This window comes from Dipodomys ordii, unplaced genomic scaffold (assembly GCF_000151885.1).
Source record: "Dipodomys ordii isolate 6190 unplaced genomic scaffold, Dord_2.0 Scaffold45, whole genome shotgun sequence".
NCBI classification, from domain to species: domain Eukaryota; kingdom Metazoa; phylum Chordata; class Mammalia; order Rodentia; family Heteromyidae; genus Dipodomys; species Dipodomys ordii.
This window is the reverse complement of record NW_012267261.1, coordinates 8,227,249-8,249,820: the sequence shown is the minus strand read 5'-3', so window position 1 is coordinate 8,249,820 and position 22,572 is coordinate 8,227,249. Positions and strand designations below refer to the sequence as shown.

At 49.1% G+C, this 22,572-nt stretch overlaps 1 protein-coding gene across 1 annotated transcript in view; it reads right to left on the bottom strand.

The window, feature by feature from the left end:
• Window positions 1-688: 688 nt before the first annotated feature.
• The window catches only part of Muc4 (mucin 4, cell surface associated), a 48,439-nt gene continuing 26,555 nt past the window's right edge, over window positions 689-22,572 (bottom strand). Inside the window, exons 3-23 of the mRNA XM_013019316.1 lie at window positions 21,766-21,944; window positions 20,924-21,079; window positions 19,465-19,595; window positions 17,177-17,265; window positions 14,730-14,909; window positions 14,450-14,575; window positions 13,574-13,693; window positions 13,048-13,256; window positions 12,434-12,524; window positions 11,828-11,995; window positions 11,326-11,427; window positions 10,738-10,965; window positions 9,679-9,816; window positions 8,197-8,378; window positions 6,587-6,746; window positions 5,572-5,751; window positions 5,135-5,208; window positions 3,669-3,733; window positions 3,350-3,582; window positions 1,536-1,698; window positions 689-884 (exon numbers count right to left, since the gene is read on the bottom strand). Coding sequence (XP_012874770.1) covers window positions 689-884; window positions 1,536-1,698; window positions 3,350-3,582; window positions 3,669-3,733; window positions 5,135-5,208; window positions 5,572-5,751; window positions 6,587-6,746; window positions 8,197-8,378; window positions 9,679-9,816; window positions 10,738-10,965; window positions 11,326-11,427; window positions 11,828-11,995; window positions 12,434-12,524; window positions 13,048-13,256; window positions 13,574-13,693; window positions 14,450-14,575; window positions 14,730-14,909; window positions 17,177-17,265; window positions 19,465-19,595; window positions 20,924-21,079; window positions 21,766-21,944 — 3,170 coding nt within the window. The remainder of the gene's footprint in view (window positions 885-1,535; window positions 1,699-3,349; window positions 3,583-3,668; window positions 3,734-5,134; window positions 5,209-5,571; window positions 5,752-6,586; window positions 6,747-8,196; window positions 8,379-9,678; window positions 9,817-10,737; window positions 10,966-11,325; window positions 11,428-11,827; window positions 11,996-12,433; window positions 12,525-13,047; window positions 13,257-13,573; window positions 13,694-14,449; window positions 14,576-14,729; window positions 14,910-17,176; window positions 17,266-19,464; window positions 19,596-20,923; window positions 21,080-21,765; window positions 21,945-22,572) is intronic.

Genomic DNA, 22,572 nt, shown 5'->3' with positions numbered 1-22,572 from the left:
TCCCAGCCTCTGTAAACATTTTTACTTTATAAAAATTCAGTCTCGAGGGAACTAAGTGGGGGCCAGTGGAGAGATACATCAATCCCTTCTGAGTGGTACCCTCCCAGCACCTGCGCATGGCCGCACTGCGGACTAAGACACACAAACCTCTCGGGGAACAAATCACACTTGAAAGCATCACAGCCTGGGTTGGGTTTGGGAAGGAAAGTGATGTGCAGAGAGCAAAGCAAGGATCCAGATCAGGGCTTCCCAACATGGAGTAACTAAGGGCCAAGATAAACTTGGGTCAGGGCCATCTTGCTCCCGGAATCCACAACCTCCTGAGGGTAAGCCCTGTGCCTAGCCCTTGAGCCACCAGAGGAAAATTGAATGCAGGATTTGAACACAAGAGAGAAAAAGAGAGAGGGGGGGAGATTTTTACTTAAATAGACTTTATAATCAGAAGTAAACAAGATGGTTGCCTGTGCAAAGCATTTTGGTGAAGGTAGAGCCAGCCACCCCGTCTGTCAACAATTCTGCAGCGTGTGTGGGTGTGGTCAGCGCTGGGCCTCCGGAGCGCATGCGTAGAGCCCCCATCCACCCACGAGCGTCTCGGGTCCTCGAGGGCACCCTCCCCACGCAGGGCCGCCCGCCGCGTGCCGGCGGCGGCGGGTGCTGGGGTCCGAGGCCGCGCGGAGGGGTGCGGCGCTCAGGACTCGGGGGACAGGGGGTACGAGTTCTTGGCTCGGAAGCGGCCGCAGACGCGCAGGCTCACAAACACCGCGATCCCCAGCAGCAAGAGGGCGCCCAGGGCCCCGAAGAGGATCCCGAGGAAGGCGCCGAGCTTCACGCTGAGGCGCTCGCAGCGCTCGCCCCACGACGTGTAGATGGCGAAGGACAAGCAGCTGCGGACGGAGAGAGGGGGTGGTCAGCGGCACGCCTGGGCGGCCGGGGCCGGCGGGGTCTCCCCCCCACCCCCGCGAGGGGAGAGGGACCGCCCCACACCAAGGCCCGGGAGGACAGTCTCCGGCACCGGAGCGGGACGGGCGGGGCGCTGTGCGCCTGCGCGGCCGCAGTCCCCGCCCCGGCTCCGCCCCTGGCTCCGCCCCGGCTCCGCCCCTGGCTCCGCCCCGGATCCGCCCCGGATCCGCCCCGGATCCGCCCTTGGCTCCGCCCCACCGCCGCCGGCCTTCGCCTTCTCCCTCCTCCTGCTCCCGGTCTCTCCTTGGTCCGCTTTCGGAGCTACGGAGAGGTCAAGGAAGATCCGGTCCGGGTGGCGTCGCAGCCCCACAGCCTGCCCTCACGGAGTCACCCGGAGGCTAATACAGGGGTGTGGGAGGAAACAGGCAGCGGTTTCGGGGCTCCCCTGTAGATGCTCTGTGGAGGGCCAGGCTGGCCCCCAGCACGAGCGGGCGGGTTCCTCTCACTAGGACAGCGGCGGACCCCTGTGACTCTGCTGCCTGGGTACCTGGGGCTGGTTCCTTAGCATTCCCGAGCCCCCCTGCAGAGTCTTGCTCCAGCCCTGTCCTCCACCCCCTACCCCAGGCCCTACGCACCTGCAGCGGGGCCCATCCGGCAGGTGCTGGCACTGGCCTCCGTGGTGACAGTAGTTCTCGCTACATGGGGACACGCAGGTGAAGCCACTCTGTGGGTCATAGGCCAGGCGGTAGCCCTTGTAGCCGTCACATTTAAAGTAAGTCTCCAGCGTGCTCAGGTTCACTGGTGGGTAGGACACAGATTCACATAGAAGGCAACCAGTTAAAGAGAAACTCATCCCCTCCAGACTAGAATTCCATTTTCAGGGGTTTGTTTTGGAATAGTGTGTGTGTGTGTATGTGTGTGTGTATGTGTGTATGTATGTTTGTGTATATGTATGGGTATGTAAGTATATATATGGATATATCTACAGGTATATCGATATCCAGAGACACATGGTTGCCAGTATCAACAGGAGGAGTTACTGTAGATCCTTATCTACAGTGACAATTCTAAGGTAGGAAAATGTGTTAGTATAAGCTTTGAAGTTACCAGACCTCAGTTGAAATTCAAATTCAACTACTAATTGTATGATTTGGGGAGATTTCCTAACTGAACCTCAGTTTCCTTATCTTTAAAAACAAATTGTAATAATATGAGATTTAAATGAAATACTACATAGGCTGCCTGACACATAGCACTCATTAGGGAATTACTGTTACCACAATATGTTTAACAATACTATAAAACACTATATTTGAGTGGAGTGTGGTGACTTTTGGTTATAATCACAGCTACTCAGGAGGCAGGGATCAAGGGAAATGAGGTTTGGGGCCAGCCCAGGTAAAAGTTAGTGAGACTACCCCCATCTTAACTAACAAGCCTAGCACAGTACTTACTGTGCATAGATAAAAGGAACAAAGAAGAAGATCATTGTTTCTGAGCTGACCTCAGACAATAATACAAGACCCTATCTGAGAAGTAACTAAAGCAAAAAAGACTGGGGCTGTGCCTCTAGTGGTAGAGCACCAGCCTATGGAAACACAGTTCCAGAGTTCAAACCCCAGTACTTCCTCCATCCCCAGCTTCAAAAAAGCCCAAAACACTAAATCAAATGTACTCACAATTATTTAATGAGGAAGCTATCAAACATTAAGTATAAATTGAAGGCTTCATAAGAATTAATATGTGAAGGCCTTAAAGTTCCAACAGAGAGCTCAGAAGAATGTGTACAAAGTAGTATTATCTCAGGATTGGGATTATACATTATTCGCTCTTTTTGTTCACTTATGATCCTCTGGCTAGAGGGCAAAGGTGAAGGACAGGTCCTTGGCGTGTAGGCAGCTTAAGAAAACTGTGAGTGGTTGGGTATAATGCTGCATGCCTATAATCCCAGCCACTAGAAAAGTAGAAACAGGTGGATAGTAGTTCAAGATCAACTTGGGCAAAAGTGTTAGACACTATCTGAAAGACAAAACTAAAAAGCCAAAGGGATGTGGCTCAAGTGGCAGAGTGCCTGTGAGGCCTTAATTTCAAGCCCCAGTACCACCAAAAGAAAAGAATGAAAACTGAGCAATTTTATTAAATGAGAGGAAAGTGCTGCCACGGGCAGCAAGGCCTGGAGTAACTGCTGTGTGAAAGGAAACCTACTGGTGCATCAGGAGTATTTTGGCCACTCCCAGTTCTGAATCTAAAAAGGGGATGGATAAGGTGTTCACAATGTTATTAGATTACAAGCAACAAAACTAAATCAATGTGCTTCTTATTTGTGTGTGGAACTCCCTAGTCCACTTTTACTATAGGTTTTTGTGTGGCCTGAAGATCTGTGATAGGCTCCCTCTTATGTCCCTCTTCCCCGCGGCTGTCCCGTATTGTCACTAAGAGAGTGACTCACCGGCCATTCTGTCGTGTACATCTCCCTTTGAGATGGGGTAGAAGTACACATTGTTCTTGGGCTCCACGTTTCTCTTCTGCCTCCCTCTCGGAGCCTGGAGGAAGGCCTCTACTATGGCCTCCCGAAGCTGGTTGTTCAGAAAGTGGATGATGGGGCCTCTAGGGCGGTACTGGAACTCAGAGGTGACTAACCAGTGTTGAATTGTGTGTCCTGGGGTCAGTGTTGATTGAAAACTGTGATGGGTAGAGGACAGCAAAGGGTTAAGGAGCAGGGGGAGAAGATATGGAGATGGGGGGGGCACCGGGACAATCTCACTTACATTGGTTGTACTTGGCTGTTCCGGAGAAAGGTCCGCACTTCCAGGGTCTCCAGTCTGTATGCCACCTGAGACAGAGGATCATGGAATGGGAAGTGGGGTTGTGACTAGAGAGGAGACCCCTCCCACTATAATGTGCTCAGTTACCCCTGCCTGGTTTCACCTTTGAACATGCATACAGGACACACCAAGATATTTCTCACCATCTTGTCATCCCCAACTGCTTCCTAGGCTAGTGGCTGGCCTGGGTCTTGCTAAATCCTCATTGATGAGTGGAATTTACCTTCTTTCTCCATCCTCTGCCTCGTATTACAGGGAGAGTCTGAAATGTATGATCTGTACTTGGCCTCTGTCCCAACTCATTCCCTCCACCATGTAGACCCATGAGTTGCTTAGCTAGGTCCAGGGATGACCAGGAGCCAGTGATGTCAAGCTGAATGAGGAACTACTTATACGCACGGTCCTTGTTATCAGTTGCAATGGACAAATGTCAGCAGGTGTTACCATTTGGGGTATAGAGTGCTCTAGTAGTAGTGTTAGCAAGAGTGTCAACAGTTTGTAAATGCATGGTGTTTTGTGCTGCATGCATGTTTTAGGCATATTTTCATTTTGGGGTGTGTGCTAGTAGTGGGGCTTGAACTCAGGACTTCTCACTCTTGTCTGGCTTCTGTTCAAGGCTGATGCTCTACCACTTAAACCATACTTTGACTGTGGTGGTTAATTGGAGATAAGAGTCCCATGGACTTTTCTGCCTAAGCTGTCCTCGAACAGCGATCCTCAGATCTTAGCCTTGTGAGTGGCTAGGATTACAAGGTGTAAACCACTAGCACCCATCTCTACACAATCTCATCTAAACCTCAACAACCCAGAGACATAGGCACCACTCTCATCCCTTTTACTACATCAGTCACTAAGTAGCTTGTCTAATAAAACTGAGTTACATTTTTGGCAAGTATGGAAGTGTCGTGATGAACCCCTTTACTACTATTTAATATGTGCCAATCTAATATGTAATATATAATTAACACAATCTAACATTTTATATATTTAATATACAACTAAATAGATGCCAATAAACAAGTGCTAAGCTAGCTTGTGTAATGATTACACCTGCTCAAGTAAGCAGAAGGGCAGGGATTTGAATCCTCATGGATAGGAGTGTAGAGGCTCAGCCACTCAATCACCAGGCTGCTTTACCGGTGACTGATGTGTGGGCAAGGGTATGGCAGCCAAGAGGACAGAGCGCCAGTTCCCTCTAGAAAGTCAGGGTGGAGATGAAATGCCCCAGTGTATCTGGAAGAGTCCATACAATACCCAGAGACTCTGATGGGGTATTCAGGGAGAGGCTGGGATGAGGCCAGATGGACAACGGAGGCTAAATGGATGCACAGTGATGGCTGGCCCTTGCTTGCCCCAGATGAGATCCAAGCCCCACCCTGTGGAGCTGGGCATGCAACACTGGTACTGACCGAGGCGTTGACGTCGGCAACAGAGGCATTTTCTCCCTCTTTCAGTGTAAGGTGGATGACTCTTAAGGGAAGATCTGGAGATGGAAGAAGCAGATCCATTATCACCTCATAAATGTATGGGACTCATTGGAGATGTCATTGAGCCACGTCAGAAGGTCACTGGCACATGTCTGACTCTCACTCCTGAGCTCCCTCTGGGATGACCAGAGCACCTGTGACTCTTACGTCCATCAGCTCGTTGGCCTCTGCTTTAGTGTGTCCCCAGAAGATGGCACAGACTTGTGGTTCACACAAGCCATCACACAACTCACTACATGCTAAGAAAACTCAGGGTTTCTGACTGGTCCTCTTGAGGTGCTGGCCCAGGACCCCAGTTATCCCACTTTCCTCAGAGATGACAGAGTGTGGGATGGGGTGTTAGGGGTGTCTTCTTGTACCTCCATAAATGGCTGGAGTGAAATTGTTCCCTGCCAGGAAGCATCGGGTGTCGGTGAAGGCTGGGGGGCAGGTACAGGTGGGCTGGCAGTCTGGAGTCTGGGAGATGTAGCAGTGGCCTTGATTATAGCAGTAATTCACAGGACAGGAGTGGTTCACACAGTGGAAGAGGTCCTCCAGAGCTGCAGAAGAATGGTGGTCATGCCATACTGAGGTAGCCAGAGGCGCTCAGGGGGAGAGGTGACCCTGGGAATCTGTTCACAGGACATCTTGGTTTCTGCCCTATCTATGTCCTGTTTGTGGGCCACTCTGAACCCCAAACGATCTTCTTTTTCCTTTTCTAGACATTTTTCTACAAGGCAACCTCCCCTCCCCCACCTCATATTTTACTAGACAGGTTTTTTTTTTTTCCTTCTGCAGCAGGAATGGCAAGTTTATCAAACCCTTGGAAGGACTCAGAAGGCTACAGGTTAAGCTATAGTTCTGCCTATTCTGGCTCTTGCCGGAAGACAGTGGTGTCCTGATGGTACTTGGCTGCCTTGGGGGGTTGAGGGAGTCCCCCCTTGTGATCTCCTCACTGTCACTGCAGCTGCTCAGAGCTAGAGAGCAGTCTGGGATGGTGGAGGACCCAAAGAAAAATGAGGCTCCTTTAGCTGTTTCCCCAAATATCTCACCTTATGAGATGCTCTGGTTCTTGTGTCTGAAGACCCTCAGGTGGCTCACCACAGCGTCCCAGCCTCCTCCTGACCATCTAGTTTAGTCTTTTGAGTTTTCCCCAATACCACCTCTGGGCTGCTATGCCTGGCCCTGCCCTCTTCCAGGACAGCCTCTTCTCCTTCAGCCCTGCACCACGTTCCACCCCCTTTCCATGTCCCCTTCCCATGACTTCCTGGAACAAGTATAAAAAAGACTTCCTGGAAAAAGGAGACACTCAGTTTTCCTTGGCAGTTTTTCAAGTCTAGAAGATGCTACCTGGTCATGGAACCTCCTCTTGCCTGGTCTTTGCTCCTGGCTCACCTGCACAGTGACGCCCATCCCCAGTCATGTTGGGGGGGCAGGCCTCACAGCCCTTCCTGGGAATGCAGCGCACGTTTGGGAAACACTGCTGGTCACAGGGGTCCATGGTGCGTTCACAGTAGAGGCCGAAGCTGTCCTCATCACACTTACAGCTGGCCACCTGGAACAGCAGCCCAAGTTATTAATCACCAGATAGCCACAAAGCTAAACCATTAAGGACGTCCGGTGTCTCTGGACTGACACCCTTCCAGTTCAAGAACCCATGAGCCTTGGGTCCTTGTCTTAGTCCTGTTTGCAAGTGCTGAACACCTACCTGCTTGATCAGGCCAAGCCCACAGGCCCTTTCCAAAGCCACATAGTCCTCCTGTCCCTCAGTCTCCCAGGCCCTTTCTTTACTCTGAGTCCCACCCTGTTTGGTCCTGAAGCTTCTCTCATGTCCTATCTCCTTCCACAGTAAGGCATGGATGTCTCCCAGAGCCTGGAGGAAAGCAGGGCTTAACTGCTGGAGGCCCCATAGACTTCATGCCCAGGGGGCACAGGGAGACCTCCCACCTGACACCTCAATGACTCTCTGAGGAAGCAAACTGCAAGGAGGCTGAAATGAAAGTCTAACAGTCTGACCAAATGGGAGGTGAGACATAAATATTCACTTGAAACCAGATGCTGGTGGCTCTTGCCTATAATTCTAGCTACTCAGAATGCTGAGATCTGAGGATCTCAGTCAGAAGACAGCCCCAGGCAGGAAAATCTGTGAGACTCTTAGCTCCAATTAACTGCCAAAAAAGCCAGAAGTAGGGGTGTGGCTCAAGTGGTAGCTATAACTTCTTTTTTTTTTTTTTGGTCCGGCCTGAACTCTGGGCCTGGGCGCTGTCCCTCAGCTCTTCAGCTCAAGGCTAGTGCTCTACCACTTGAGCCACAGCGCCACTTCTGGCTTTTTTCCTTTTGCTTATGTGGTGCTGAGGAATCAAACCCAGGGCCTCAGGCATGCAAGGCAAGTGCTCTACCACTAAGCCAACTTCCCAGCCCCGGTAGCTATAACTTCTTAAACAAAGAACCTAAGAGACAATATCCAGAGCCTGCATTCAAGCCTGAGTACTGGCACAAAAAGAAAGAAAGAGAGAGAGAGAGAGAGAAAGAAAGAAAAAAAGAATGAAAGAAAGAAAAAGAAAGAAAGAAAGAAAAAGAATTTTTACTGGAGTTATAAGTCACAGAGTCCTATCTCTTCACACATGAACTTGCCTGAGATTGGTACCGGCTATACTCATCCATCATGGATCCACCCACCTCCTCTTACCCAGGGGAGACTGAGTTGCAACCTCCCTTCCATATGTACTTCCTTTCCTGCATCATGGAAATCTCCTTCTTTTTTCGGGGGGGGGGCGGTCCGGTCGTGGGGCCTGAACTCTGGGCCTGGATGCTGTCCCTCAGCTCTTCAGCTCAAGGCTAGCACTCTACCACTTGAGCCACAGCGCCACTTCTGGCTTTTTTCTTTTTGCTTATGTGGTGCTGAGGAATCGAACCCAGGGCCTCATGCATGCAAGGCAAGCGCTCTACCACTGAGCCACCTTCCCAGCCCGGAAATCTCCTTCTTATGCTATCCCAACACTCACCTCAAGAGAGGAATTGCCCACCCGCTTGGTCTGATTGAAAAAGCACTGGCTGTTTGCCTTGCAGAAGCAGACCACAGCCTTGGGCTGGAGTGCAGATGACAAACCAGTCCTGCTGTCTCTTGCTAGAATATCCAGTGTGCACGGTCCCAGGGATGTTGGTTTCCACAGAAAAGTTCCATTCTCTGCCCAGGGAAGATGAGATTGTTGAGGGCTGGGAGACTTTTGCTCTGTAGTCCCCTGTATCCTGGCTTCTTACACCTTGATGGCTAAGGCTATTTCCTCCCATCCCTCTCACACATACCCCTCAACTATAAACAGACTGAACTATGCTGTAACTTGGAGTGATCTTGACCATGTTCAAACTGGAGGAAGTTACATCACCCTAATTTACTGACTGTATGGGGAAATTTACAAAGCAAAAGGCTATTGCCCCTAGAAAGACCTCCCTCCAAAAGACAACCCTGCCTGAATCCTGAACCCAGGATGGGTGTTCTGGGGTTGAAAGATGAGAACCAGAATCCTCTGGGTGCTTCCTGAAACCACAGGCTAAACTGGCCTCAGCCCTGAACACTCCTCCCCCCACCTCGTCCTGACTTTTCATCACCCCTTTCATGTCCTTTGCCCAGCTACCCCTGACCTTTATCCAGCTAGCAGAGTACACTGTTCAATGTCATTTAATCAAATTTGTCTCTTTTTCCCCAATCAAAATAAGAAAGACTCCACAAAAGAGCAGGTTGGAAGGAGTGTACAGTAGTGAGTAAACAAGAATGAATTCCAGAGCATGGCTTTTCAGTAGTGTCAATGAAGTGTGGGATGCACTGGGCACTGGGCTAGGTGCCTTGAGGAGCAAAACGGGATGCAGGCAGAGCAGGCCTTCCTTATGCTCAGAGAAAGGCAATGAGGGTGTGAGGGGATTACAGTTCAGAACACGGTCCCTGAGAAATTTGGCCTAGTGAAAAACAGTCTCCAGCAAGGAGTATAATAGAGGGGGTAAAAATTGATCAGAACACAACATAAACATAGGAGATGTAACAATGAAATCCACCTCCTGTATAACTAATATAAGACAATCAAAAATAAAGAAAGAGAAAGAGAGGAGAGGAGAAGAGAAAATAAAATAGATCCGGCTACTAAATGAAAAGTAATTCAGCTTCACTGCATGGCAAATAGATGCAAAATAGAGCTAGGGGCTAGGAGGTTGAAACCTGGAGGATTGCAGCTCAAAGCCAGCCCAGACAGAAACATCTATGAGACTCCATTTTCAGTTAACCAGCAAAATGCTGAATTGTAGGTGTGGTTCAAGTGGTAGAGCACCAGCCATGAGCAAGAAAATTGAACAAGAGGCTTTCAATGTTGGCATGCATAGGCATGCACGTGCACGCACACACACACACACACACACACACACACACACACACACACGAATAGCAGTTTGACCTCATGCTCTACTTCCCCACTCCCCACACAGCCAAAGGGTCTTACCAAAGAGCTTAGAGTCATTACAATGGTCTCTGAGGGTGAATGTGATGTTCTCAGAGTTACTGGAGAATTGAATCTTTATGGGTTTTCCCTTGTAGGCTTCAACCACACTGGGGCCGCTGATTGAGGGTGGGTTCTGATCTGCAACACAGACTGGAGCTGAGGCAGGGCACTCTGGCTTAGTCTTTCCCTCCTCTCCTGCCCCAGTGTCTTGGGAGGCCTTTCCACATCTGAGCCCCACCTCTCAGAGCAGGTTGGACTTACTCTTCCCACCTGCCCAAACCTTTAGTCTCTCTTTCTTTCTCTTCCCCAAACAGGGCTCATTTCACATTCTTTCCTATCTGGGACAAAGTGACCCAGAAAACAGTGCTGTTCAGATCATTAGGTCTTTTCTAGTTTTAGAGAAGAGCCCCAAGCCACAAGAGAATAGCTAGACAGCCATTGCATTTGTCTGCAAATAGAGAGGGGGGCAAATCTCTCAACAGTCTGTTTCCTGGAGCCTTGCTATTTTTATTCCATTGTTCATTCATCCACTAAGCCAGTCAGCTAACAACTGTTTTTATTGAGCACCTAATAGCTGGATGACATCATTCTAGGATATAACAGTGGATATGTGAAGAAAATATGACACATGAAAATTATAAAATATGTTTAGTAGTTGTCCATAATAAGGAAAAGGCAAGCGGGAGGCGTGGCTGAAGATGGAATTTTACACAGCATAGCTGAGGGGTATCACCGAGAAGGAGATGGGTAAAGAGGTGAAGAACAGTCTATGACTGTCCAGGGAAAGGACTTTCAAAGTAGAAGAAGCCTGCGCTAAGACCCAGAGTTAAGAGAGCCCAGTGGGGTAGGAGTAGAGGGAGAGGAGTTGGTGAGCTCTGGGGAAAGAGTCCTGAGAGACAAAGGACACAGACTGAAGAAGGCTGTGTCGGGCACCACAGGGAGTCTTAGGTGCATTTGGATCAGAGCTGTAGGATGCCCTAAAGGCACAAAATGATGGAGGGGTGGCTTGCATCTGCTCCCCAGCTCCGCAAACCTTCCCCTGGGTCTCACAGCACTTACTGAGGCTGGTGTTCATCCGCTGGTATTGTTCCGAGGCCATCCTGGTGTGACGTCCGAGGTCTATGTTTCCAGTGACCAGGAAGTCATAGGTGCATGGTTTATCTTCATTACACTCAGCGACCAAAGAATTATTGTTTCTCATTGTTAGTTGGGACAAAAATACAGGGGTGAAATTGGAAGGCAGAGAACCAGTCCTGTTCCCGAGGAGGCCTGTTCCATTGATTTGCCCTATAACATAGGATAACATAGTGTGTGTGTGGGGAAAAGGGGGGGGTGTAACAGGGCTGGGATTCCAGACTTATTCTGGCTGAGTCCACTCCTGCATGCACACTGTGGGAGCGGACATGGGAACAGAGTGGCTTCCAGCTTCTGAGTTAGGAAATTACTGCTTCAGTGAGTGAGTACTACCTGCCCAGCCCCTCCCCAATGGAGACAAGCAAGTGGGATGGCACTGGGGGGCACAAATCTGGGGTGGTGGCCAACTCCTCAGACCTTTATTTTGATAGAAGCCTGGGGAGACCACATACAGGATCCCCTTATTCTGGCCTGCCCCATCATCAGCTCTGCTGAGGGGTTCCCGGGACTCACAGGTCATTCCATAGTGATAAAGCGTCTCCTCAGAGCTGTTTCTAGGAATGGTGGAGCCATTGGGCATCCTGAAGTCATCTTCCGGATTGTTGTTCCAGACCCCTGAGGGACAAAGAAGGTCAGCCACCCCAGAAGGTGGCTCTCCCCTTTCCTAGGGAACATCTGACCGGTCGGGTTTGGGCCCCCAGGAGAAGGGGCCCTGTACTTCAGAGAAAGGAGAAAAGATAATGATTGAGGAAATGGAGGGAGATTGGAGGGAGATGGTGGAAGACCAGGAGAAAAGAACACAGATGTGGGGGTAGGGGAAGAGTGGCTGTGGCCCTCTCCTTCCCAAAGCCAGAGAAGGACAGGAAGTGAGCTGCAGGATGATGGTAGTATCTCCTTCCCATCCCTGGCTAGCTATATGCCCTAGAAGGGCTGAGAAACAGAACGGGGCAGGGGAGCCCATAGCTCACAGGAAGGCCAGCTGCCCCTATCTGGGGTGCCAGCACCTCCTTCTTACCCAGGAGACCCTCTGTGCGGTTTTGGTACTCCTCTGGAAGGTTGGAGGAGGCATGGAGGATGTTGGAGAGAGCGATCACTGTGATGGTCACTGTCCCATCAAAGCTGGCTGAAATCTGGGAGCCATTCCGGGTCAACAGGAGGCCAGTGGTGTTGAATATCTGCAGGCCTAGAGGACAAGGAGGAAGCCAAGAGCCCACTAACACGGGCATGCTGCGAACCATGACTTAGAGAGTGGTAAAAGCCCGTGACACAGAGACGAGACAGAGGGCTATGTTGGGACTCCCAGGGTACTTTGTTTAGTGGCCCCAGGCCACTTAGGCCACCCTCAAGGCCTGTGTCCTGGAGAATGAAGACAAGGGCTAACCAGAGAGTTGATGACAGCCTGGAGGAAAGGAGAGAATGGAAGACAGAAGGTCCAATACCCTGGGCCTGGGTGTAGAATCTGTTCAGACACAGCCTCTGCAGGGCTAGTAGGGGTCCTGACTGTTCCATCTATTCTGCCTGATGCTACAACTACTATGCCTTACTTCCAGATAGTAAATACCCTATTAAATCCCAAGCTAGAGACACAGGGGGCAACGGCTGACAGTTCCCTCCAGCCTACCTTCTGCATCTACGTGGTTGGTCTCAAATGTCACATCATGGTGATTATGTAGAACACGGATTGTGTTATTGAATTCAAGGAGCCATTGAACCTGGAAGGGAATTGGCAGAGGACTCAGCCTGAATGGCAGGTTGAGCAGAGGCCTAGAAGTCAAGCTCCAGAGAACAAATCTAAGCTGGAACCCAGGGTTGGAGGAAGAAGAAAGTAATGGAGAGAGTAGCAGTGGGGTTGTCGGTGACATCTGTGGAGCACTCAGTATGAGCCAGGCTCGGTGCTAGGCATACTTCAGATCATCTCATTTAAATCTTACTACAGCCCTGTGGGGCAGAGATATTATTATCTTCACTTTACTAAAAGGCAATAGAAACACTAGAGGTGCAGAAGTTTCTTCCAAGTCAAGCAGCTGAAAATGGTGGAGCTAGAATCCTAATTTCTGGTTCCAGGATTTCAGGGTTCACTCAGATGGCTCTTCTGATAGGTTTGTGCCCTCCTTCTGCCCCATTTCCCCCTTTCTTTGTTCGCTTGTCCCTCCAGAGCCTCGCTGTCCAGCTGAAGGTCTCAAGGAGCTGAGCGGGGCGGGATACAGGGGTGTCCTGAGCACTCCCCATCCTCACCGTGATGGGGCCCACAGTGCTGGAGTTGTACTGAGCAGCAAAGGCAATGAAGTTGGTGGCATTGGCTGTGGGGGTCTGGGCAGTGCGGCCCTGCAGCAGAAAGGAGGAGTTTTCATCTGAGGCCCGGGCCAGCAGGAAGTCCCCCAGCCCATTGAAGGTGTAACTGGCATCATCGAAGGTGACAATGTGGGGATCCCCAAATGTCCAGGCTGAAGAAAAGGAGGTAATGCATTAGCAAAGCAGGGCCAGAGACTCAATATTACCCACCAGGCAGGGCACCTGCCCTAGCAGGCCAAGCCTGGGCACATATTCATGGGGTATAGAACCTACTAGAAAGCCTTTCATACTTGGGTTCCCCTTTTTATCTATTCTCCAGTGCCATCAGTCTCACCCTAGAATTGTCCCTACTCCCCTGTGGCCTCAGTGCTGCCCCAGGAAGCTGGCCTTCTGCCAGTGCAGATTCCATGTCCCACAAGAGGTCAAGAGGCTCCTTCCCCTGATGCTTAGCCTTGGCCCCGGCACTCACCGGGTCGTGGAGGTCTGTACCCAGCACAGCTGATGCGGGGTCGCCTTTGCCAGTACAGGTCACAGAGGAAAGGCTTGTCATTCCAGCGGCAGCACCAGTTCTGTGGCTCCAGCTCCTGGTCTATGGAGAGAAGCAGGAGTTGAGGCAAGGGGCAGAAGTTCTAGAAAACTAGCAGGAAGGTTTAGGTTTGGTAGGGCAAGATGGCATTGCTCTACGCAAAGGCATGACTCTCTCTCTGTGTGTGTGTGTGTGTGTGTGTGTGTGTGTGCGCATTCACGTATGCTGGTACTCAGGCTTAGAACCTGGGGTCTGGGGGCTGTCCCTCAGCTTTTTGACTCAAGGCTGGAGCTCAACCAGTTGAGCCACACCTCCACTTTCAGGCCTAGGCTAGATTTGAACTATGAACCTTAGATCTCAGCTTCCTGAGTATCTAGAATTATAGGTGTGAACCACTGGTACCCAGCTAAAAGCATGACTTTGGAATCAGCCACAGTACAGGTCACATCTGGAGCAGGTGGTGGATGGTTAGATGCAAGCTGCTTCATACACCGCTGTGAACCTCTGTGGGGAGCTGGCTCTAACTCTTCTCCCCAGGTAGCCTGCCTGTGTAGGCCCTGAGAGGCGTGGTCAGATTAGATCCTCTCCCCTTGCCTGAAAAGATGTCCTCACTCCAGGCTCCAGTCATAAGTTGATGGAACATCAACTGGCAGCTGATGGAAGCTTCCTGTTTTCCCAGAATCATGGAATTAAGGCAAGAGGGATGGAGCTGGGAAGGAATGGGGAAGGAATGGGGATGGGAAGCAGAGAATCCCAGGCTTGGCTTGGAAGAGCAGTGGGCTCAAGGGCAGGTAGGGGAAAGTCCTTGTGGATACCTACCAAAGTGCCAATGACTCTGCACGCTCCAGCCTTCTCGGAACTCTCCCCAGGGCCCATAGCGGCAGCACACACCCCCTCGCCAAGAGGAGAAACTACACAGCTTCCTGCTGTTGGAGTCCCACCAACCTGCAAAGGGAAAATGTCCTCAGGCCCAGGCTGCAGAGCCTGTGGTAGGGTGGGGGAGGGGCATGGGGGGTGTTTCTGGGAAAAGCCAAGACAGAACATGTTTGAGCCAAAGGGATGGCGGGTAGACTTGGGAGGAATCAGAAGGAGATGTCACCTGTGCGGATGGGCTGGAATCGTAAATCCCACTGTCCCTGCTGCCAGGAGCAAGGGCAGGAGATGTGGCTCCAGCCCCAGCTGGGCCTCTGAGGCTGGGTATTTAACCACCTCAGGCACATGAGCCGGAAGTTGGGCCTTTCTTCCCTGTGGAGCCTGTAAACCTGCAGCCCCTGGAGACCTGGAGAAGCAAGAGAAGCAGAGTTACTCCAGGATTGGGGACACACATTCTGCCTCAGCTTTAGTCTTAAGGCTGCACCCCCTAGGCCACTCCCTGCCTCTGAGTAGCTTTTCCTAGGAGGGGGCCCGTGAATCTTCAAATCTTGGATTACAAAACCATGCTCTGGGACAGCTGTGGCATAGGGAGAGCTCTCCTCAATCCACCTCAGGGCTAAACTCTGGCTTCCCCTCCTGTGTTCTCCCTCGAAGCTTCAGTAACTTCAAATCCCCCTAAATCATTCCTTCTCATGCACCCTAAATCTTAGGGACATACCAAGTATCAAGTCACGCAATCAGGTACACAACCTGCATGCTTCACCTTCTCTCTCCCTCAGCACAGATGCTTCAGTGGCCAAACCAACTCTGACCCAATCCAGGGGCCAGCTGGGGGCCACAGAGGAGTTGGCATGTGAAGGTAGGGGGGCTTGCTCCAACCCCAAGAGGGTGAGGGAGCCTCCTCTGGGCCTAGATGCCATCTTTGCAAGGGAGAAGTTACTGGAAGAAACCTTGAAGGAGGTATACATTTTAGACCTTTAATTTATTGGAAGTTACTGCCCAGGAGCAGGATGAAAAGAGTGTCCAGAGGGACATGGTATGGTAGAATATTTTTAAAAAAACACCTTTTTTTTCAAAGAAACAATTGTTATGACCAAAATTTGTTCAGTTTTTGAGACGAATAATTATTTGCATTGATCTGTCTAGATACCTCCTCCATGACTGCAGACAATAAGGAGAAGCAGAGTCAAATATTCTTCCCTAATGCACGTGCGTGTGTGCATACACACACACACACACACACACACACACACAATCATACAGTGCATCTAGGTTACAAGCAGATGCATTTTGATAGAAAGGCCCGGTAGTAACAGGTCAACTTGAGGAACCTAAGCAACTCCATTTCACTTAAGACCCCTCCCCCCCATCTCAGTTCTGCAACTTAACCCTTGACCCACTTCAGCCCCAATGCTAGGAATTAGGACAGCAAGCCTTGCACAAACAATTCTCGGAACCACAGATGGTGTTTTCTCAAGACAGTATGTCAAGGTATCTGAAATTCCAGAACTGCCCCTCTTGGGGTCTGGTGACCATGATCTAAACCAGACAACCTGCAGTTTAGCACCTATCCTCTTGAGACTCCCCTGTGGTGCAAGCCAACCAGTTTAAAGTACGTCTGCCCCCTTGATCTAACCAACAACTTGTTTCTGGTCCTTTCCCGCTTTGTAGTGCGCCAATCATACTATAGAGTTGTTTTATAATTTTCCTGCAGTTTGTAGTCATTTGTTACAAGAAGTTATGATGTGTGCAAAGCCCCTACCTTCCCTAAAAAATGTATAAAAAGTGCTGTAACCCTGGGCTCGGGGCCTCTCAGCATCATGGGCTGCTGCCATGTACATGGGGTGGGGGGAACCAAGCTCGAGCTTGCAATTAAGACTCCTTTGCTTTTACATTGGTGATGGTCTCTGGTGGTCTTTTGGGTAAGGATTTCTGAATTCGGCTTTACAAACTCCCTGCCCAAGATAGCATCTGCTGTAATTGATCTTAGCCTATGTTTCTGATTTTTAAAAGTCTATTCCCAAACAAATAGAATCTGATTTACATGGCAGATAACAATCCAACACATTCTTTGCTCCATCATATTTTGGAAATTAATTTCTTTCCTTTTAGAGTCTGTAATATTGCAGTGAGATGTGGAAAAGGCACTGTGCATCGCCTCTGGGTGGGAAAGGTGCTTGTTTGCTTTGCCACAATGAAAGCTGTGTGAGAGAAAATTTAGTTGGTCTTTTTCCTTTTTCTTTGCTTTTGTGGAACATCTAGAGTAGATGTTCCATAAGCCTTGACCGAATGAATGTTAGACTTCAGGAGCTCTTTTTCAGTACATTCCCCTACAGAATCGTCTGGGCTCTCATTCCAGCTTTCAGGACAATCGCATCCCTTGTCCTGACTGCCCAATCCTACCTCCGCCTCCATTATTCCAGAGGCCCCAAGCGACAGACCTCCTGTGTTCAGCTCCTGTGATTGAGGAGGCTGTGCTGTGGTTATGGCTATGAGAGGTACTAGTTGCTCCCCAAGCCAGTCTAGGTCTGGAGAGTACCTGTAGGTGGTCAGCCCATGCGGGATGCCCTTCAGGGTGGTGGAGAGGTTAGGGGGCTGTCTGTGAGGACTGTTGTGACATACGGAGAGGCAGTGCATGTGTGACAGATGACATTCATTTTTTTTTTTTTTTACCTAATTTGGGATCCAGGAATTGGTCTGGACGGTACTTCTTCCACACAGGCTGGGACATCAATGGGCTGTTTTCAAAATACCCATCTCCACTGCAGGCAAAGGGAAGACATTTAGACTTCTCTGTGTCACACACAGGCTCTTAGCTGGAAGTAACTCATTCAGCTTGTCAGGCAGCCAGCACTCAGCCCAGCTAGTCTGCAGTCAGTGGGGCAGCCTGCTACTCAGTGGGTCAGTTGGGCATCCAGCCTGAGTCCCAGGACTAAGGATGAGAGGAGAGGGAACAAGGGGCAAGGGTAGAAAGCCCCTGCCTTGGGGCTGGGAAGGTGGCTCAGTGGTAGAGCGCTTGCCTCATATGCATAAGGACCTGGGTTCGATTCCTCAGCACCACATAAATAGAAAAAAGCAGAAGTGGCACTGTGGCTCAAGTGGTAGAGCACTAGCCTTTGGCTAAAGAGCTGAGGGACAGTGCCCAGGCCCAGAGTTCAAGTCCCCCAACTGACAAAAAAAAAAGGCTCTGCCTTGTTTTATTATTGATGATCGCAAGAAACTGGCAGACTCCTTGGTCATGGATGGGATAAGTATGTATGAAACAACAGAGTTCAGGCCTCCTGCCTGTTTCTCTTAACTAGGAAAGGAGAGGGACACTGTAGAAGACAGAACGTTGCAATGACTCAGAGCTATAGAATTCTATAGCTCTTATAGAATTAGGCAGTCTTGGATTCAACTACACATTGCAACATTTACTTGGTGGCCAGCTGGGGCAAGTTATTTTACATCCCTTATTCTTGGTTCTCACATCTGAAAGAGATTAAAGTAGCATCTACCTGAGAGATGTGAAGATTTAATGCAGTAACATCTGTGAATCCCTCAGAACCAAGCAGGGACCTATATGAAGGAGCTACCATGTATAGCTTCCTCACTGTGGGTCCAGGATGGAAGAGAGCCTGCAGCAGTAGCCCTGGGTGGGGGTGGGGGTGGGGGTGCAACTGGACTCTCTGTGAGTGAGTGTCACAGGACAGCACCTCCTGAGTTTTGCTCCTTTGTAACACAGGCTATTTACACACAGATGAATGACACTTGTGTTAGGTGTTCTCAGGTTGATGTGAATTTTTTTTGTCAGTTGTAGGACTTGAATGCTGGCCCTGGGCACTATTCCTGAGCTCTTTCACTCATGGCTAGCACTCTGTCACTTTGAGTAATAGCTCTATTTCCAGTTTTTGAGTGGTTAATTGGAGATATGAGTCTTATGGGGACTTCTCCGCTTGGGCTGACTTAGAACTGCGATCCTCAGATTTCAGCCTTCTGAGTACCTAGATTACAGTGTGAGCTACCAGCAACCTGCTGATGTGAAATTTCTAGCTACCTAGGCAATTCCACAGCACATCAAAAAGCAAGTAATGTAATTATAGGGCAACCTGAACACATACTACCATGAGAGAAAACCATTTGCAGCAATTAGCAGTAACAAATGATCTTCATACACTGATTACCATACATGACACATTTGGTTGGGAACAGTTGTCTCAGAGACTGAAGCCTGTGGGAATCCTCTAGACACCATCTGCAGCCCCTTCCTTCTGCCTTCCCATATCTATGCTACAGGGTGTCCCTGGGTAGATGGCTAATTCTCAGGAATCAAGAAGGCAGATTTCAGCCTCAAATGTCTGAGTTCAAATCCTTGCCCTCTTCATCACTTCCTAACTCTGAGTTGGAACAAATTATGTATTTACCACTAGAGTTTCTTTTTTAAAAATTTATTTAATTATTTTTTATTGTGAAAATACTGTACAGAGGGGTTACAATTACATGGGCAAGATAATGAGTACATTTCTTATCAAGCATTGTAGCCTCCTCCTTTGTTTCCCCTTCCCATCCCTTCCCATCCTCCCTAGAGTTTCTTATCTGCAGAATGAGGCTCATAAAAATAATATCTACCTCTCGGGTATTTATGATAAGCAATGAGATGATGTAGATAAAGTATTTAGCATAATAAAGTTGGCTGTTATTATTCCGGTGTTTGAGATACCAAAAGGAGTCAACTAATGTCAATGGAAATGAGGGAAGTTGAGGTTGAATTACCATAGTGCCTAGGGATTGGGGACAGGAAAGATGGCAGGATAGATGGGATCTTTCCATTGGAAACAGCAAGGAGAAAGGCTCTGTGGGAACTGGGGTCAGTGTGAGTCATCTCATCACAAGACATGTATGCCTTGATCCCAGGATGGGAGTAAGTGTAGCCACCTGCATTCTATGACCTCCCTCCCCGTTCTCTGGCGCCCCTGTCCTACCTGGAAAACCCCATGACAACCGAGCTGTGCCGGCGCTGGGTCACGTCCCATTGCATCCCACCTCTCTGGTAGAGAAACAGGGCATAGGACCTGCTGCCATCTGTGGTGAGGATGGCCTGGTAGGTGTTGGTCTGGGGATTGATGGGAGACAAAGATAATGATGCCCATGAGAAGCCTGGGTTCTCCTCCCTGGTGTCCCATACCTAGCCCACACCCCTGGCCTGACACACACATCACGTGGATTAAAAACACAGGTAAGTGTTCAGCTGGTTTGAGCATCCATGTGGTGTGAAAGCATTTACCATGGTGTATTTGCCTTCTTTGTGACTCTGGTTCCACAGAGAGGAGATGAAAGGCTCTGGCCTACATCCCAGTTAGGAGAGGTTATAAGAGAAAGCTACAGGAGCCTGAGCGAGTAGGCAAGACACCAGGGCTGGTAGCTTCCTGGGTTATCTTGGAGATTCAAATGTCCCCTGGAAGACCCACTGGAGGTGAGACTGGGGCCCTTTGGAGGCACAGGCCTTGTCCAAAATAAGTTATTTATTTGCTGAGAGATTGAACAAGTGACTTTACTTAAGAATTTGATGCTTTAAGGGCTGGAGGTACTTAGAAAGAATTATGGAGATTGTGTGGCACCCCATTCCCTCAGGTGATACTGTGTTTAAGGGTAGAGTTGGGGGGGGCTCGCTCTGTCATTTTCTAGCTGAATAACAGAAAATTGTAATCTTTGCTAACCACTGCTTTCCTCACCTCTAAAATGTGCATAAAAGTAGGAGGTTGAGCCATGCTATAGCTCAGCTATAATTTCATTGTGTCACTCTTCCTTGTTTGGAGGTTTATTTGTTTGGAGGCTTGATTTTCCGCATGGTGGTATTAAGAAGTGATGGAGCCTTTAAGAGACGGAGCCTAGTGAGATGTCTTTAGGTCATTGGAGCCGGCAGACAATTGAGTAACTCTTTGTGTTCTCCCAGTACAATTATTATAGAAGAAGCAAGCCTGGCCCCAGACATCCTCCCTGTTCCTGGTTCAATATGTAATTACTGCACACACTCCCATGAGGCAAGGCAGACTGAGAGTCCGCACCATGCTGTTTGGACTTTTGGCCTACAGAACTGTGAACTAAATAAAACTCGTAAGTGGCCTGTGTCTGGTATTTTGTTACAGCAACAAAATCTGATTAATATAACTCATATGAAATTACCAATATCCAGACTTTTTTTTTGGGGGGGGGAAAGCCATTTCCTATGTGACTGAGCTGCTGTGAGTTTATGTTTGTGAGGCAGGCCTGGCACCATGTTCGAATGGTAATGCTGGGGGTGGAGGTAAGGGTAGGATGGCGTTGCTCTGATTCCCAATCTTTCCTCAAGACAGAAGGGATTCAGGAGACAAGCTCTTATCTAGAATTCTAGGATGTCTAACCCCTAGATAATTCACTGGGCTCTATCCATGGTCCACTCACCCCAATGGTCCACTGGGCAGGATAGGCAGGTACTTTGACCCATGTAATCTTTAGGGTCCACTTGGCATTGTAGTCCCAGGAATCTGTGAACTGTTTAATCCAAGTATCCACCTGCCTAACGAGTGAGTTATATTCACCATAGAGTGTCTCATATTCCTAGGAAACAGAAGGCAGATAAAAGCAAGGTAGGACCCATTCAACACCCCTGGGAGCCCCGCCCCCTCCCACTTTATGCTTAAGAATCCTGTTCATATTACTGTATCATGCCACTTGTCCCTCCCTGTCTCAGGCCTGAGCCTTTCCAATGAGCTCTTCTCATTTAAGATCAGTTAACATTTGAGCTACAAGGAAGCCTACGCTCTGTGGACTAGAGGGTCCCAACCCAGAATTCCCAGTTCTCTGGACTTAACTGTCGCATCTCTTAGCTCAAACTGACTAAAGATAGTGTGACCACATGTATCTATTTACCTTCCCATGTCTGACTTGCATGGGGACTGGCAGCTGGTTCTCCATTGTTGGAGACTCTATAGTACCTTGTCCATGGTAAGGACTCAAACCACATTTGCTGCATTGGCTGAAATCATCCCATTCAATCCAGGAGCACCAAAGTGATCTAAATCTACCTAATTCAGAAGTCTGAATTAGGATAGATCCTGAGTAACCTCATTTTTAAATCCAACACTGAATTACCACACCCATCTTTTTCACCTGCAGGTCTTCATACAGTTGGGTTGAGGTATTTTTGAGTCTCTTTGATTTTCTCCCTTCCCCATATTTAAGCCTCAGTCCCTGCTCACATGAATCTATGCTGTAATGATAACATTTCCAATGTAAACACCCACCTGGTAAAACATGGCCCCTCTGTGGTTGGAAAAATCAGCGTCATCCCAGAATGGAGCCACCATGGCTACAGTGTCCCATCTCGTGAAGCCTCGTGACGGTGGATTGGGGTAGGAGAAGATATGGTAGTCTGACTCTGGGAAAATGATCTGGCCATTATCTGTGAACTGAGTGTAAGGTTCTGGTTTAGCATTCAAGGAGGGAGAAGGCAATTAAAAGTTCTCGCATAGAACCTATTCTTCAAAAGTGCTCCCCCTGTGGGCTCCTCTGAGAAGAAGCTTAGAAATGCCTCATCTGCTTTTCTGCCCTCCCTAAGGGAAAGCGCTTTACCTAGCAACCCCGCTTTCTTTCCCCCTCAGCATTCCTCACACCTGTTCACAGGTAATAGTGGTATCCTGCCTTAGTGGCAAAACTCTGGTTATAACCTTGCCCTTCCCCATTCTAAAGCTTGGAACCTGTGGGGGGGGGGGAAGGGGAGGGAGGAAGGGAGCTAAAGGAATTTATAGCCTCATGTCTTCACTGTGTTGTCCTCTCATTGTGTGTCCTGAATCCCTTCTCTGAGCACAACAAAGACTGGTTTCCCATTCCAAGTCCACTCTTGGACATATGGACCAGAGAATCAGAAAGTAACCACAGAAAAATTGGAAGAGCACAAACCAGTCAGATTTCCCAAGTAATCTTCTTAGCCAGAACAAAGCTCCATGAAAGCAGGTGTGATACTGAGCGCTGATTTCTTTTCACTGGGGTGAGGACATTTTTGTCCACACAGAGTAGGAAGTTTAATCTTGTTTTCTCTTTTTCTTTTTTTT